The following is a 17040-nucleotide window of genomic DNA, read 5'->3' on the forward strand; positions in this document are numbered from 1 at the left end:
GAAAAGCCGGGAGGCGGCGGCCACGGAGGTGGGGGTGGGGGGGTGGTCTCGGGCGGCGGCGCGGGAGGAGCCCCGCGCCCCCCCTCCCCCAGCCCGCTTCTCCCAAACAAAGGCCGAGGAGGAGGAGGAGGAGGGGAGGGACGCCGGGGGGTGGGGGGTGGGGGAGCGCGCTCGGGCGGGCGGCTGGGCGGGGGGGGGGGGGGCGCAGGCGGCCAAGGTGGGGAGCGGGCGCGGGGCGGCGGCCGAGCACGCGGCGCCCACCCGGCGAGGTGGCGCCGGAGGGCGGTGGCGAGGGCTGGCAGGGCTGCTACTCACGGAGCTCTCGTCGCGGTACACGTCGGGGTACTGGAAGGACAGCATGGCCAGGGGCGGACCGTGCGGGGCGCGGGTTCCCGGGGCAGACGCGAGCGGGCCGGGCTGGGCGCGGGGAGCGGCGGCGGCGGGCGCGGAGCTGAGCGGGCGGCCGGGGCTGGGCACGAGCTGCTCGGCGGCGCGGCCGTGCTGGAAGCAGGAAGCAGCTGTCGGCGCGGGCCGAGAGCCCCTCCTCGGCGGGCGGGCCCAGCAGCGGCGGCGGCAGCAGCAAGAGGGAGCGGGGCTCCGTCTGCGGCGGAGCAACCTGGCTGGACAGCTCCCTCTGCAGTAGCGCCGGAGTGCAGCAACCTCCGGGCACCGCGCACCCCGCGCGCTCGCTCCCCCGGCGCAGAGCTCTGCAAGCCGGGGCGCGACTCCGCCCGCACCCCCCTGGGCCACGGCCCGCTGCACCCCGGAGCGCCGGCGCCGCCGCTGGGAGCCTCGGGCTGGCTCGGGGCCGCAGCCGGGTCCGTAACCGTGGGCCCGAGACCGCCGCCGACGGGCCCCTCTGCTGCCGGGCGGGACCTCGCCGAGCTCAGGCGGGACAAGCTCAGAGGTCGACTCGCACAGCCTCCCTCCCTGCCACCCCACCCCCCACCCCGATCCCCGCCGGCGTCTGCTGGCCTCCTTCTTGCCCCCTCGACCGCCACCCGAGCCTCCCTCCAGGAGGATCCGCTGCAGAATTTGCCTACTTAGGGGCGAAAGGGGAAATTTCATCTGCCCTTTCTTCTTGCCTTGGGGGAGCAAACCGCCGAACTTCGGCGAGGTCAGGGGGAGGAGATCCAATTCACTTGCACTAGAGCCAAAGGGAAGGACGGTTTATTTGGAACCAGAGCTAAGAATGAAACGGTCCGGGGTCTCTAGGAGAGGAAGGACCTCAAATAAACAAAATCCTGTCTTTTTTTTTTTAATTTTTATTTATTTATTTTTTACCTTATTTCGGAAGAGAGCGTTTTTAGAACTGGTCAAATCTGGGTAAATTAAGAAATTATCTAGATCCTAAGAAATCACCCAAATCTGGGTGATCTTTTTGTTCAGTTGGGGACCACGCCCTGCTGGAGCTCAGGGACTACTTTTTTTTTTTTTTTTTTTTTTGCTTTTTGGGTCACATCCATGCACAGGAGTCACTCCTGGTTCTGCACTCAGGAGTTACTCCTGGCGGTGCTCAGGGGACCATATAGGATGCTGGGAATTGAACCTGGGTCGGCCACGTGCAAGGAAAACGTCCTACCTGCTGTGCTATTTCCCTGCTGTGCTATTTCTCCAGCCCCTCAGGGGTTACTTTTGACTTGGTTCTGTTCTGGGGTTCTAGCTTCAAACCTGTATCTCCACTAGTGGTTCTTTCTTTGAGTTATTGTTTCTAGAGAGCACCCTAAATCTGAATCACGGTCACGGTCTTCCCGTTGTTCATCGATTTGCTCGAGCGGGCCCAGTAACGTCTCCATTGGAGACTTTGTTATTACTGTATTTGGCATATCGAATACATCACGGGGAGCTTGCCAGGCTCTGCCGTGTGGGCGAGATTTTTTTTAAGTTTTGGGTCACACCCTGCCAATGATCAGGTGCCATGTAGATTGGTGGGGGAGGAGGTTTTAAGGCTTAGGGGTCCACTGTGATCAACACCAGCCTCCAGCATACATGCAACTATTCCTTCTGAACTATTCCTGCACTCTGTGTTTTTTTTCTGGGGCCACACCTGGTGGTGCTCAGGGTTTGCTCCTAGCTCTGCACTCAGGAATCACTCCTTGAGCTGCTCTGGGAACCATATGGGTCCTGGGGATCCCACCCAGGTGTGCCACACTGTGCAGGGCAAGCGTCCTATCCACTGTCTATCTGTCTAACCTCTCTTTGAGCTATTTCTACCTGCACCCTGTACCCCAGTCCTAATCTACATTATTGAATAGTAAATTTCTCTCCACTCTTGCAAGGTCACCATTAACCTTACTTCTAAGTAGACAACTGAAGAAAACTTGCTCTCGGCATCTATGTGAATGAACGTTATTGGGGAGGTTGATCCCACACTTAGGAATCAGTTGCCCCTTCTCCAGCAACTAATGTGGAGGCAAACATTAGTTTGCCACACTCTAACTTTCAGGACAAAGGAGTTTAAGACGGCCAAGATCCACTGCTGGCTGCCCCAGACTTGGAGGGAAGAGAATAATGGATGCTGCTGAGCTGGAAGAAAACAAACTCATCTCCTTTCCTTCCACCTCTTCTGGGTATTGGGCACTTGTGAGATTATGTAAAAGCATTGGGGAATTCATAAGCCAACCAGGATCAATAAATGCACCCTTAGCTGAGATATATACCAGTTTGGGAGTGAACTCTAAAGGAACATAGGAAATCATGTGGGGGGAATTCTGTGGATCCTACCAGTTCTTTCATTTCTCCCCTACCAACTGCTGTCTCCAGAGGCGTATGGGGTGGGGGGAGGAATATTACACAGGATGTTGACCTCAACCTTAGATTTCCTCATTTCTGCCCTGGGGGGAGGCCTGATCCAGTCTTCCTTCCTGAGTCATTGGAGAAAAGTTTTATAGCCCCACTGATCCATCTGCACTATAGGGTGAGACCTGGATATGACCTCTGTGTTTTGTATTTCTGGTTTCTTCAAAGTCCTTGGAGGAAAGACTCCATCCTTTATATCCTGAATCCCAAGTGGACATAAGCTCATGTTTTCATGTCTTTTGTAATAGCCTCCCAACCCCACACCTCACCTATAGTTGATTATCTCTTTACATAGTGGGATATTTGAGAATTGGGTTTCATGTGTGTTCCCAGAACCTCCTTCTTGGGCAACCTGAGACTGCCCTGTTCTAGAAGCACCCACTTACCAATGCACACTTAGCACAAAAAAATGTTTGAGGGCCAGAGCGATAGTACAGCAGATAGGCCTTGTACATGACCCATCAAGGTTTGATCCCTGCCATCCATATGGTCCCTCGAGCCTGCCAGGAGTGACCTCTGAGCACAGAGCCAAAACTAAGCCCTGAGCACTGTGTGGTCCCCAAACCAAAACAAAACAAGTGTTCAGGGTCTCACATGCTATGGTGCGACATTCCTGGTACCAGCCCTCACCCTGTCTTCCCTGCCTGTCACCTGCCCTGGGGACTGCCAGGTCACTGTCACTGTCATTGTCCTCCCGTTGTTCATCGATTTTTTTTTTTTGCTCTAGCAGGCCCAGTAACGTCTCCATCATGAGACTTGTTACTGTGTTTGGCATATTGAATACGCCACGGGTAGCTTACCAGGATTTGCCGTGCGGGCGAGATACTCTCGGTAGCTTGCCGGGCTCTCTGAGAGGGGCGGAGGAATCGAACCTGGCTTGGCCAGGCCAGCTGCGTGCAAGGCAAACGCCCTACCTCTGTGCTATTCTACCGCACAATTCTGCCATTTTGTGGGAGTTCTTCTGTGGGGACAAGTTAAGCTACTCCAGTGGTGCTCAGGGTTTACTCGTGGCTCTGTGCTCAGGGATCATTCGTAGAGGAACTCTAGGGACCATATGCAGTGCCGGGGATCAAACTTGGGTCAGATACATACAAAACAATAATAGACTATAATAGTGTTAATCCCTCTGACACATGGTGGGAATTCTAAAGAAAAGCCGGGAACACTTTACCTACCAGATAACCTAACAACAGCTATAATGATAGTTGATGTATAAAACAAGCATGCTATTCTCTTTCTGGACTTGGTACTATTTCTTTGACTTTGAAAGTCCTTGTGTCCTCATTCTTAGAGCTACAATGAGAGAATTGGATTAAGTGGGATTCTTCAAGACTGGTCCTGTTCCCCTGTGGGTCCTTGAGTTATGTGTGTAAAATGCGCATGTGCGCATGCGCGCGCGCACACACGCGCACACACACACACACACACACACAAAACTCCTGATGTTTATGAAGTTATGTATTTAACAGCTTTTGAAGATAGTTAGGGCTGGAGCAATAGCACAGCGGGTAGGGCGTTTGCCTTGCACGAGGCTGACCCGGTTTCAATTCCTCCATCTCTCTCGGAGAGCCCAGCAAGCTACCGAGAGTATCCTGCCACACAGCAGAGCCTGGCAAGCCCCCCATAGAGTATTTGATATGCCAAAACCAGTAACAGCAAGTCTCACAATGAAGATGTTACTGGTGCCCACTCGAGCAAATCGATGAACAATGGGAGGACAGTGCTACAGTGCTACAGTGCTATGAAAGTAGTTTGGAGTTCCCAGATATTCAGTGTCCAATCTCATGCTGGTACCCTACTGGTTCCTCGGTACACTGCTTTTGGTCCACAATGGTCTCTTGCTGGTTCTGTCTCTTATCCATGGGTCCTGTGTCCCTGGGTGCCCAGTAGTCTGTGACTGACACTCTCTGCTCTGCCTGTCCTAGGCTAGTGCCTCCTGCTCTGGGTCCCTTTGGCCCTTCATTATTCTCTGGCCACCTGCTTGTGAGTGACAACTGCTTTTCCTGTCACCTGCCTAGGCACACAGGAGGGGTCAGATGGATGTCTGTCCATCTAGGTTCACTAGCCAAGAGTCAAAGAAGCTCATGGAGGTGAGACTTTAAATGATCAATTAACTAGATTACCTGACACCTTTCCTCCTCCTCCACTTCCCCATTAACTGATTCAAAGAATCCGATGATTCTTTAGTTCTCTGGTTCTAGGTGATCACCTAAGTGGAGAGGTAGGAAACTCAAAACTAATGCTAGAATTCAGAATGAAATGCCTAGGGCCAAGGAGATAGCACAGAGGTTAGATGCCTCAATTTTTCCTGGCCACTCTACATCGCCCCTCCCCCAGCCCCACCACTGTCAGGCCCGAAAGACCACCAGCACTACTAGGATGACTCTGGTGGCCCCTGTTAGTAAAGAGCCCTACCAGGGCCTACATAGGCACTGAACCACCAGCACTGGGTGGGAGTGATTCCCAGGGCTTCACTGAGCCATGTAGAGCCTGCCCCAATAAAGGAGTGAAATGACCCTGAGTGAGTACAGCCATGCCTCCGGGCAGTGATATGGCTCCTGAAGGACTTTTCCGTTCAGTGTTCAAACCATCCATGAGGGATGGCTTAGAAACCACGGTTCAGCTTCTGTCAGTGCTAAATTTATGGATTTGACCTTTGCAAGAACTGTAACTCTTTCCCTCTAATGTCCTTCTCTCAATTCTGCCATGTGTTAAAAAGGGTTTGTGAAGTGGGTAGAATTACAGCTGTGAAACCTAGATCTTTGCCATCTCCTTTCCTCCTCAGCATCCCCACTGATAGGGCTGAATTCAATCCAGATTAAAAAAAAAAATCTTGTGCAGACGAATAGATCAAAAATGAAGCTGAAAGTTATGCTCATAAAATATAAAGGCTTTGACTTTCTAGGAAAAGTCCCCTTAGAACACAGCTAGATGCCAACTCCATGTCTCATATCGCTCACATCTCTCAGTGGGAAGACTCTGCAACCCAAGTATTTGCATTGGAGGGCAGGGGTTTAGGGCATTACCTGACAGGATTTAGGGCTTATTTCTGACTCTGTGCTTGAGGATCATGCCTGGTGGTGCTCATGGCAGGGAATTGTATGGGTGTCTGGGGATCAAATTCAGGTTAGCCGTATGCAAGACAAGCACATTAACTCCTGTGCTATCTCTCTGGCCTATCTGCATTGTGGCGGTGGGAGTGGGAAGGACACATAGGGGTTCTCAGTGCTTACTCCTGACTCTGCCCTCAAAGATCACTCCTGGCAGTGCTCAGGAGACCATATGGGATACAGGAATCAAACCTGGGTCAGCCACATGGAAGGTAAATACCCTTACCTCTATACTTTCTCTCTGCCTTCTACATCTGCATTTTTTAAGGTGGGTGCCTAAATACCCTTGGCATTGAAGAGACAGAGAGACGGGGGGGGGGGGGGGGGAGGAGGAACTTCTACATCTGCATTTTTTTTTTATGTAAGAGTACTGCTATTTATTCAGCCACTGATTAGCTGATTGAATTGGGCATGAACTCCACCTTACTTTTTTTTCATTTTTTATAATTTTATTTATTGAATCACTGTGAGAGCAGTTACAAAGCTTTCAGATTTAAGTCTCAGTCATACAATGAAACGCCTGTACCTTCACTAGTGCCCATTCTCCACCCCCCCCCCAAAACCCCAGTATAACCCCATCTCACCCTCCCTCTACCTGTGGGGCAGATGATTTCCACATTATTCTCTCTCTACTTTGATTACAATCAATATTTTGACACCAGACCCACCATTATTATTTGGGATTTTACCCCAACACTCCCACTACTGCAGCCATGCGACATCATATGATATTCATAGCCAGCAATAGAAAACAAGTTGTCTATGGTTGCCTTTTCAGTACATCTGCATTTTTTAAGGTGGGTGCCTAAATACCCTTTGTATTGATGGAATAGAGAGACAGAGAGATAGATACAGAGAGGTGGAGGGGGAGGGAGGGAGGGAGGGAGAGGGAGAGAGAGAGAGAGAGAGAGAGAGAGGGAGAGAGAGAGAGAGATATTAGGCTCCAGTTACTGCCTAGGCAATGTTGAGAACTGTAGAGCTATGACAGCAAAAATACAGAGCACTTTGCAGGAGGGTCTTCACAGTCATGCAATTCTTCTGAGTCCTTCAGGGAGGGAAATACCTCATTGGCTACTGAAAATCAGGTGTATGACCTGACTTGTGAAGGTGGAGTTAGAAGAAAGAAAGACTTTCTAGTCAAGAAAGAAACCACTGCCAAGTAGCAAATGCAACTGGGAAGAGATTTCTAGGGTATGGAGCTTTGACCTGGGGGACAGGGTGGTTAAAGCCAAATACAAGACTTCACACATTGGAGTGGGAGGCAGGAAACTACTAGATATAACTGGAACTGGAACAGCTTACTGCCATTTTGGTGACCTCTGATAACCTTGAAGATAGGTGCTCCACTGGATTCTAGTTGCTATAGTAATGAAATCACCAGAAGGCATCATTGTGTTGACTTTGAGAACCTTGTTGATAGACACAATATCAGATCTTTCTTCTTAGTAACAGACACGAAGGAAAAATTTCCAAGCTGCCCTCAACCCAATCTCAGTTAACTGGGGAACAGAGAGACCTTGGCTTAAGGATCAAACAGACTGAGACTTTCTGAGTCTATGTGGGACTGTTAGCAAGCAAAAGCCCTAGAGCAAAAACAGAATCCTGTGGCACATTTGACACAGGGGGGCTGTTGTCTCTGGTCTCCTGTTTGGCTCCAGAGCTTCTACTCTGTGGCTGAGGGTCCAGCCCCTCTGAAGTCCACTTCATTCCATTTCTCCAGTCATGCCCATGCCAGATAGGGAACTGTCTGTCCCTGACACACTGAATCACCCCAACTGACTTCAGGCTCTCTTGATCTCGATGCACGGGTTCCTAAAGGCACTTGCAATCTTGAATCCCAGGTGGTTTGTTCAAACTTGAGACCCAACTGCCATTGGACACTCAAGGCTGTGCATGCCTGGTTAGCCCTTCAGGTGCTGAAACTTGGTACATAGCTTCCCCCTACCAAGCTCAGGCTTGAACTCCAGGTCTTCCCTGTACAGACCCGCTAGCACTTAGTACACAGGTATTCCTGGCACTTGCAATCTTGTAGCCAGGCTTTCCACTTGCTTGCCCAAACTTGGCACAAAGTGGCACTGAGGAGTTCTGATTACATACTCTGGGTCACTAGCCAGGTCTGTGGATCTCAAGTGCACCCAGACCCTGGCAGTCTCAAAGCCTAGGTTGCTACCTGAGTTGTTTGAACTTGACACACAGTGCCCTGTGCACTCACAAGCACCCACTCCTGGGTTCCACACTATCCAAATTTAGTGCATAAATATTCTCAAGGCACCCACAATTTTGGACATCTGACTGCATGCCAGGCTCACTCATTGTTGCTGTTCTAGGCCTTTCCAAAGAGCAGCAACTTTATAAGACAAGACACTCCCCAGCTTCATTTATCCTGGGCACTACAATTGCTGCAAAGCATGTACAAAAGCAATTTTCTCCCTTGGTCATGCAGTTTGACTTGGTGTTCCAGCTGCTTCTGGACCCCAATTGCTGCCCAGTTCTGCTGGACTTTGACACTATAGCTGCTGCTGGACCTGAGCTACTATGAACCCTGGATGAGGTCCAGTCTGGCTTGACTATTGAAAATCTTGCCTAGATGCTGGGGGTATGACTCAGCTGTTTAATATACACATCTCTTATGTGTGAGGTCCTGGTTTAACCCCTGACACCAAGAAAGATAGGAGAAAAAAAACTAAACTAAGATTACCTGCAAAACCCCCCTAAGTCCAGATGGTGTTACTAACGAGTATACAGCCTTCCAAGACTATCATCACCATCTAAACTCTCCCAAACAAATGTGAATTCCTCCAGTTTTTATGAGACCATTGTTAGCTGATACTAAAAGCAGACATCACTAAAAAACAAAACTACAGGGACAGAGAGACAGCATAAAGGGTAAGGAGCTTGCTGAGGAAGTAGGTGACCCAAGTTTGATCTGTGGTTCCACATTTGGTTCCTGAGCACTGCCAGGAGTGATCCCTGAGCAAAGAAACAGGAGTTTCTTGAGCACCAACTGGTTGGTCCAAAAACAACAACCAAAACTACATTGTGAGGGAAATGTTTTAAGTGACTGGAGTGCATGCAGTGCATACAGGTTGCCTTAGGTTCAATCCCTTGTACCATAAGACCTCCCAAACATGGTACTGAATGTGACCCCAAATTAAAATTAATCAATAATAAAGAAAAGTAATCATCAAAATGTATCATTTATAAAACTGTAGATCAACATTCCAAAGAGACAGATGCAAAGATCCTCAGTAAAACTTAGCAAATCAAATGCGATTTGATACTTTAAGAGAAATATACATCACAGTTAAATAGGATTCATTTCAGGTATGCAATGCTGGCTTGATATATGTAAATCAATTAATATAAGATACCGTATCAACAAAGGGGAAGATAGAAATCATATGATCATATCAATAGAGACATAGAAAGCTTTGACAAGATTCAAAATGTTTTAAAATAAAAACTAAACCAAGTGGTGTTAAAAGGAACATATCGCATCATAATAAAGGTTAACTACAATATATCAACAGCTAACTTACATTTTTTCCCTATAATCAGATATAATTAAAGGAAGTCCACTCTCATCATTACTATTCAAATAATTTGGGAAATGCTAATCAGACCACTTGGATAAGAAAATAAAATAAAGGATGTAAATTTAAAAAGAGGCAAATCTGTGACTTTCTGAAAAAACATGACATTATCATGTCATAAAATGGGAAACCATAAAATCCCACACCAAAACTATGTGAAATAATAATACAGCATAATAATACAGCAATGTGACTGGCTACAAAATCAAAATACAAAAACATGCTGCATTTCCAAAACTCAGAGTTAAAATAGACCAATGGGTAGGCACTTGCCCTGCAAATGACCAACCTGGGTTCAATCCTCAGTATTTCATATGGTCCCCTGAGCACCACCAAGAGTAATTCCTGAATACAGAGCCAGGAATAATCCCAGAGTGTCGCCCCCAAACAAAGAAAAATGATGAATTTCCCTATGCAAACATCAAACTATAAGACAAGTAAATCAAGAAAATAATTACACACACAAACTCAGCATGGAAGTTATGACATGTTTACTTTAAGCTGGTAGGGTGTTTGCCTTGCACATGGCCAACCTGGGTTCGATTCCTCTGTCCCTCCTGGAGAGCCCGGCAAGCTACTGAGAGTATCCCGCCCACACAGCAGAGCCTGGCAAGCTCCCCGTGGCGCATTCAATATGCCAAAACCAGTAACGAGTCTCACAATGGAGACGTTACTGGTGTCCGCTTGAGCAAATTGATGAACAACAGGAGGACAGTGCTACAGAGCTACAGTGCTATCTTCCATGGGACTGGAGAGATGGTACAACTATATGGCTTTTGCCTTGCATGTGACTGGCCCCAGTTAGACGCAAGCTCCCCATCCCCCGCCGCCCCCAGAACCTATTATGATTCACTGAATCTTGCTAAAAGTGATGCCTGAGCACAGAGCCAGCGGTAAGGCCTGAGCACCTCAGCTGTGGCCTCCTCCCAAAATTTAATTTCAAAAAATCAATTTAAAATCAACTGGGCAGTGATTCTGAGGTTTTTCTGGCCATGCTTGCATTTGTTGCCTTTCTTAGGTGGAAAGGGTCATGAGTGGGAATATTTAAGCAGTCTTGCTCTAGTACATAAGATCTGAAAACAGTCTGTAACGGAAGTCTTTGTTATTTAGCACCCTCAGAACTCCAGAAATGTTCTCTTGGTCCTTGCCTGAGACTCTCACCTGATTTCTGACTGAATCTGCAGCTCTGAGGTGCCTCTCGGGGCTGAACTCTCTGCAAGGTTCAGGGTGCACAATGTACAGATAAGAAGGGATGGCAGCTGGAAGACAAAGAAAAGGTCTGCCAGGGGACCCCTCGTCAAGGAAAGGGGTCATTCACATTCTCATCAGCCCAGTCCCTCCACCTCCATGCCGAGTCCAGCATCCCTGGGACACCCGAATCCTCAGAGTTCTCTACTTGTAAAAACTCTGCCTCTCACTGCCCTGACTTTTCCCCTGTGCTAGTTCTGTTGACCTTTTTAAGTTCTGTTGGAACTTTTGTAACTCTGGGACGTGACTTGTGGTTTTCCGAATAAATTCAGATGAAGTAGTACCTCTGACCTGCATGCTCACTTTTCTCTGCCCTGTTCAGAACTTCTCCTATCCTCTGGAGTTACTGAGTGGTAAATGTGCTCTTCTTTGGATGAGTACCCTAGTCACTCTCCTGGGCCCCTAGGCAAACATCTTAATCTTATACTATCTCCCCAACCCCACAGCCATTCCATTTCCCCAATTTACTACACTTTCTCTTATGTGGATATTTCTCATATTCAATTAGTTAATCCTGGGGAAGTAAATCTGTAATCAAGATCACTGTGTTCATTTTATTTATAATTGAAGTTTAACTATTTCACTACACCCCAAAGCAGTAGAAAGCCTCTCATAAGTAATCTTTTCTACCCACAACATATCTGGAGAAAGCAGTCTGTAAAACCTTGACTTTGACCAAATCCTTAGAACCGTCTCAGGTGTTTTAAGTTCTCTCACTAAGAGCTCAAATCCCATTTACAGGCAGGTGACACCAGAGCACCTCAGAGAGGGGTATATTGAGTTTCCCTCAACACCCCAAGCAAAACCCCGGCAGCCAAAACTCTCCAGAACCCAACCACTGCCATGCCCAAGGCCACTCCCCACATGCCTTGGACAAGCCTCACGCAGGAGGGAGCTAGCAGAAAAACCCAGTTATGTGGGCCCCATGACTGAGAACTCCAAGCCCACTTGGATCAGGATTGGGCCTCCTCCCCTCCCCCAGCTCCCCAGTTTTTCAGTAGCTTGGCAGTCGTACCCACAAACTGCCCCCCAGTGCCATGTAATCTCATCAATGGCCAAGATCCAGAGACCAAACTAAACCTCCCGGAAGAGAGCACCGCAGAATGTCCTGGAGCGACCTCTTATACCCTAGCCCACTTACATACCAAAAGTAGCACACATTTGTTTGGTTTTAACATACTTGCTTGTATTCTCTTATATATAGTCTCAAATGGCTCCAGGATGAAATACAACAACCTTCACACACTTCCCTCTTATTGTGGTGGGAAAATTCTCGGTGGTGGGATTGGTGTTTGACCATTATCTCTAAAAAACTATTGCAAAATACCTTATGAAAATAAAATATATAAAAATTTTAAAGGTAGGTGACAGAATTTCCAGCTCTATACCAGCTTTACCATTTTTCTAACCTTTTTGTGGAGGTAAAGAGGAATCACTTTATTATTTTTATAAAAGTATTACATGGAGGGGCCAGAGTGATAGGCACTTACCTTGTATTCAGCCAACCCAGGTTTGATCCCTGGCATCCCAAATGGCCCCCTGAGAACCACCACGAGTAATTTCTCTGTGCAGTCAGGAATGACCCTTGAGCATCACCCAGTGTGGCCCAGAAAACAAACAAACAGTATTACATGGAGACTTATCTTGTCTCAGCAATAAGACTGACTAAATAAGTCCAACTAAAAAAAAAAACAAATTTTATTGCATGGTTATACTCCCAGGAATACTTTGTTCATTTTTTCCAAACAGGCTGGCCATTAAAAAATATGAACCAAAAACATCAGAGAAGCAATAAGGTCACAAGATAAAGAACCCCAAAGGGAACCATTGACTTTGCATTCTGTGCCAATAGTACCCTCTGGACTAATACAGAACACATTTCAGAAAGGCTGCCTAGAAATTCAGTGACTATGTCTTAGCCATCTATCACTGAAATCCTCTGGGGGAAAGCATGCTAACGCAGACCCAGAGGCTTTCTACTGATTAAGTCAACTGCAGTTTAACTTACAAAGATGATGCAAGAAAATGACATTGGCTTCTGGGCTATTAGCATCAAACAGTATGTTCACACTTCTTTGCTATCCTGTATGTTGCAAGGGGCTACCAGCTTTAAAATAGCACTATCATTTCCTAAATTTCATTGTCAAATGGCTAGGTTCTATCAATAGAAAAAAAGCAATGAGGAGGTGCAAAAGGAAGGTTTTTTCTGCTGAAGCGTTGGCATTGGCCAGTACCTAGATCAGTCACTCCAGGCAACAGCAGAAGCTGCAGTGTGATCAGCAGTAGCAAAACTTGGATCTCCAAGGTGACAGCAGCAAATCCAGCAATTTCAAAGCAACCAGAGTCAGTCTTTCAGGTTGATGGAGTGTTGGAGTAAGTGGGGGCTGTGTCCCTAGGTTGCAGTGGGAGTTCTCTGACATCGGTGCTGTGCAGTCTCAGAAGATGGGCATGCAGGGGACTTGCATGGCACTGAAGTTTTTCTTTTTCAACCTTAGAAGAAACAGTAGCTGCCCAATTTCCAGGTAATATATATATTTTTAGTTTTGCTTTTTGGGTCACATCTGATGATGCTCAGGGGTTATGCTTGGCTCTACATTCAGGAATTACTTCTGCTGGTACTCTGGATGGGATGCTAGGGATCAATCCTAATTCAGCTGTGTGCAAGGCAAATGCCCTATCCACTGTACTATCACTCTGGCCCCTAATATCATATTTTTTAAAAAATTATCAAACTATCCCACTAGTTCAACACATTTCTTATATTAAATTCCCTGCTTGAAACATTTAGCACTTTTCAATGTATAATTTTTCAAACCGTAAATAAGAGTCAAAAAAGGAATAACAAGAAACAATATTTAGACCTTACTGAGGGTTTTAAGTATAGAAGTCAAAGACATAATATAGAATTCCAAGATACGGATTGTTTCAAGTAAAACAAGTTGGGAGTGGAGAACTTTTCAATGGGCACGTGTTTTGCCTGCAGGAGACTTGAGTTCCTTCCCTGGCACTACATATGATCCCCTGAATAGCACAAGGTTTAAGCCTCCCCTCTCCATCCCCCGGCCCCCATCCCTGCAGCCCTTACCCTAAGCACTGAGCACTGCAGGTGTATCCCACTCCACACCCCATCAAAAAATAATTTGCCAAATAATAACTTGCAAAAAGTTTTAAAGGAGCTAAAATATCTGAAAATAAGCTAAAATATTTGGAAATAAAATATCTGGAAATAAGTATGGGAAAAATATAAGTAAGCTTGACCATAGTAAATAAGAATATTTTCCAGAAAGAAATGAAGCAAAACCCCTAGATATTTAGAGAAGACAAAAGGGCCATATTTGTGCGTTGCTATATTTAATATTTCACTCAAGTGAAAGAAAAAATCCGGAGTTCCGACATCCGTCGACGATCCGTCGATGATCAAGAATCAGGGATGCTGTCTCATTTGCCAAGGTGTCAAAAATCAGATGGGCTGGTCACGTAATGAGATTTAAAGATGACCGCTGAACTAGAGCTGTTACTGACTGGATTCCATGGGATGTCAAAAGACCACTTGGCTGCCCACCTACCAGATGGTCAGACTTCTTCGTGAAGATCATGAACGATTGGTTTGAGGCTCTTCATGATCCCAGAGCGAACAGATGCCATTGGGCTACACTAGCACGCAACAGGGACAAATGGAGACGTTACTGGAGCCCGCTCGAGCAAATCGACGACTAACGGGAAGTTAAGTGATTAAATGATTAAGTGATATTTAATATTGAAAAGATAGATACCAGTACTAAATGTTAGAAAGATACCAATTCTTATACAATGCTGGTCAGAACATAAATTGGTAAATATATTAACTACAAATATTCTAAAATTTAAAGAATTGTGACAGAACAAATATATAATCAGATCTAGAGTTTTAATTTTCAGTAATTAGAAAATAAATGATCACTATAAAATTTTAAATAATGATTGACAAGCAAGATGCACTAATTTTTATCTAGCAACTGCAAACTATACTTTTAAAGTACAAATTAAATTTTCAAAGTACTGGAAAATAACTAGCATACCAGAAAATAATCAGTATTCTCAAAATACTAGAAAATAATAGAAAAATGTAATATGTTTAGAAATTAGAAATAAACTTCTAAATATCCATGGATCAAAGGAAAAAAATCATATAAATTGGAAAATGTTGGAAACTAAACAGAAATGAAAAATAAAAGCTTTTGACTAGTAGGGAAGGTAGATATATATTTTAAAAATTGGGGGCCATATCTGGCAGTGCTCACGGTTTAAAAATCATCTCTGGTGATTTTAGGGAACCGTATGGGGTGACAAGAATCAAACCTGGGTTGGGTGGATGCAAGGCAAGTGCCCTACCTGATGTACTATCTTTCCAGCCCCCAGGTGAAGTATAGTTTGGAAGAAATCTGTAGGCTGAAATGCTTCTAAAATAAAATACAAAAATTAATGGGTTAATAAATAATGCATCTATTTTGGGGGGTGGCACCACCCAAACAAGCTTAAGAGGTCTGGATTCTGCTTCAGTGGTAATTGATCAATAGGACCAGTTGGGCCTCCAGGCTAAATTCAGAAGTGCTCTGGGGGAGGAGGGGTTATTGTACCACCAACAGGTCAACCTGTGCCTGCAAAGCGAGTGCATCAGCAGCCTGATGGTGACTTCAGGCTTCCTGATATCCCAAAATTGCTGCAGCACCTTTGGCTGAACCCCAATAACTTGGGGCCAAGTTTACTAAGAAATTAAATGGCCAAAAAGTTAGGTATGTGGAAGTCACGCCCACAAACTACCTCCAGCTCAGCTATACAAGCTCGCTTATTGGCCTTAATTTCAGAGACCTATAAATAAATAAATAGGTTCAGAGACCTATAAATAAACCTATAAATAAATAAATGAAAGAGATTTAAAAAAAAAACCCGCAGTTAACTCAGACCTGCACATGGTTGAGCATTGGTTCTACCCATTTACCAGGGTAAATTGGAGAAGGGCAGGTTGACCTGGTGCCTGCCCAAGCAGAGCCCCTGGCAGCCTCTTGCTTCCACAATCCAAAATCACGGCCATACCCCCCAACCTGACTCCACCATCTCAGGACGGACCTCACCAAGATAGAATTTGCTAAAAATCCGGGTTTGCGGGTTTTGTGACTGAAATCTCCAGGCTTCTTCAGGGTTGGGTTGGGCTACCTCTCTCCTACCTCTGGTACTTCTGGAATCCTCGGCTGTCGCATCCACACCCCAAAGCGGCCACCCAGTTGAAAAGCTACTCCAGCCTTACTGTCCTGATAAAAATACCGAATGCCCTGAACAAACATCACGACCTTTTAGCACCTGTATTGCAAACCATAATGCACAATAGGAAAAGTAGAGAGAGAGCAAGAAGAAAAGTGCCTCCCATAGAGTGAGTTTGGTGGTGGGAGGTGGAGGGATGGTGGTGGGGAAATAAGGGTGGGAAGTGTACACTCGTGGAGGGATGGGTGTTGGATAATTGTGTGTAATTGTGTGACCAAAACCCAACTATGAACAGCTTTGTAATGGTCTATCTCATGGATATTTATTTTAAAAAAATTTTTTTAAAAAAAGTGATGTGGAGTTCATGCCCAATTCAATCAGCTTAATCAGTGACTGAATAAATAGCAATACTCCTAGCGATAGCACAGTGGTAGGGCGTTTGCCTTGCATGCAGCCAACATGGCCGACTTGAGTTCGATTCCTCCACCTCTCTCGGAGAGCCCGGCAAGCTACCGAGAGTATCTCGCCCGCAGGGCAGAGCCTGGCAAGCTACCCGTGATGTACTCGATATGCCAAACACAGTAACAACAAGTCTCATGATGGAGACATTACTGGGCCTGCTCGAGTAAATCGATGAACAACGGGAGGACCGTGACCATGACTCCTACATTAAATAAAGTACAAAAAAATAAAATATGTACTCTGGGGTTGAACATATTGGGATAGAACTTGGCTTTGAGAGTGCAAGTCTCCAGTCCATTGAGCATCTCTTTGATACTAAAATCAATTATTTATTTATATATTTATTTATTTTTTAATGTAGGAGTATTGCTAATTATTCAGCCATTGATTAAAGGTAAAGGTAAAGGTAAAGGCCCTCCCGTTGATCGTCGATTTGCTCGAGCGGGCCCAGTAACGTCTCCATTGGAGACTTTGTTGTTACTGTGTCTGGCATATCGAATACATCAGGGGAGCTTGCCAGGCTCTGCCGTGCGGATACTCTCAGTAGCTTGCTGGGCTCTCCGAGAGGGGCGGAGGAATCGAACTCGGGT

The 17040-nt window shown here is 46.2% G+C and overlaps 1 protein-coding gene across 1 annotated transcript in view; it reads right to left on the bottom strand.

The window, feature by feature from the left end:
* Nucleotides 1-658, bottom strand: part of PREP (prolyl endopeptidase) — a 125849-nt gene extending 125191 nt beyond the window's left edge. Inside the window, exon 1 of the mRNA XM_056125017.1 lies at nucleotides 316-658. Coding sequence (XP_055980992.1) covers nucleotides 316-360 — 45 coding nt within the window. The 5' untranslated portion in view covers nucleotides 361-658. The remainder of the gene's footprint in view (nucleotides 1-315) is intronic.
* Between the last annotated feature and the right edge of the window lie 16382 nt (nucleotides 659-17040).

This window comes from Sorex fumeus, unplaced genomic scaffold (assembly GCF_029834395.1).
Source record: "Sorex fumeus unplaced genomic scaffold, SorFum_2.1 ptg000054l, whole genome shotgun sequence".
NCBI lineage: Eukaryota > Metazoa > Chordata > Mammalia > Eulipotyphla > Soricidae > Sorex > Sorex fumeus.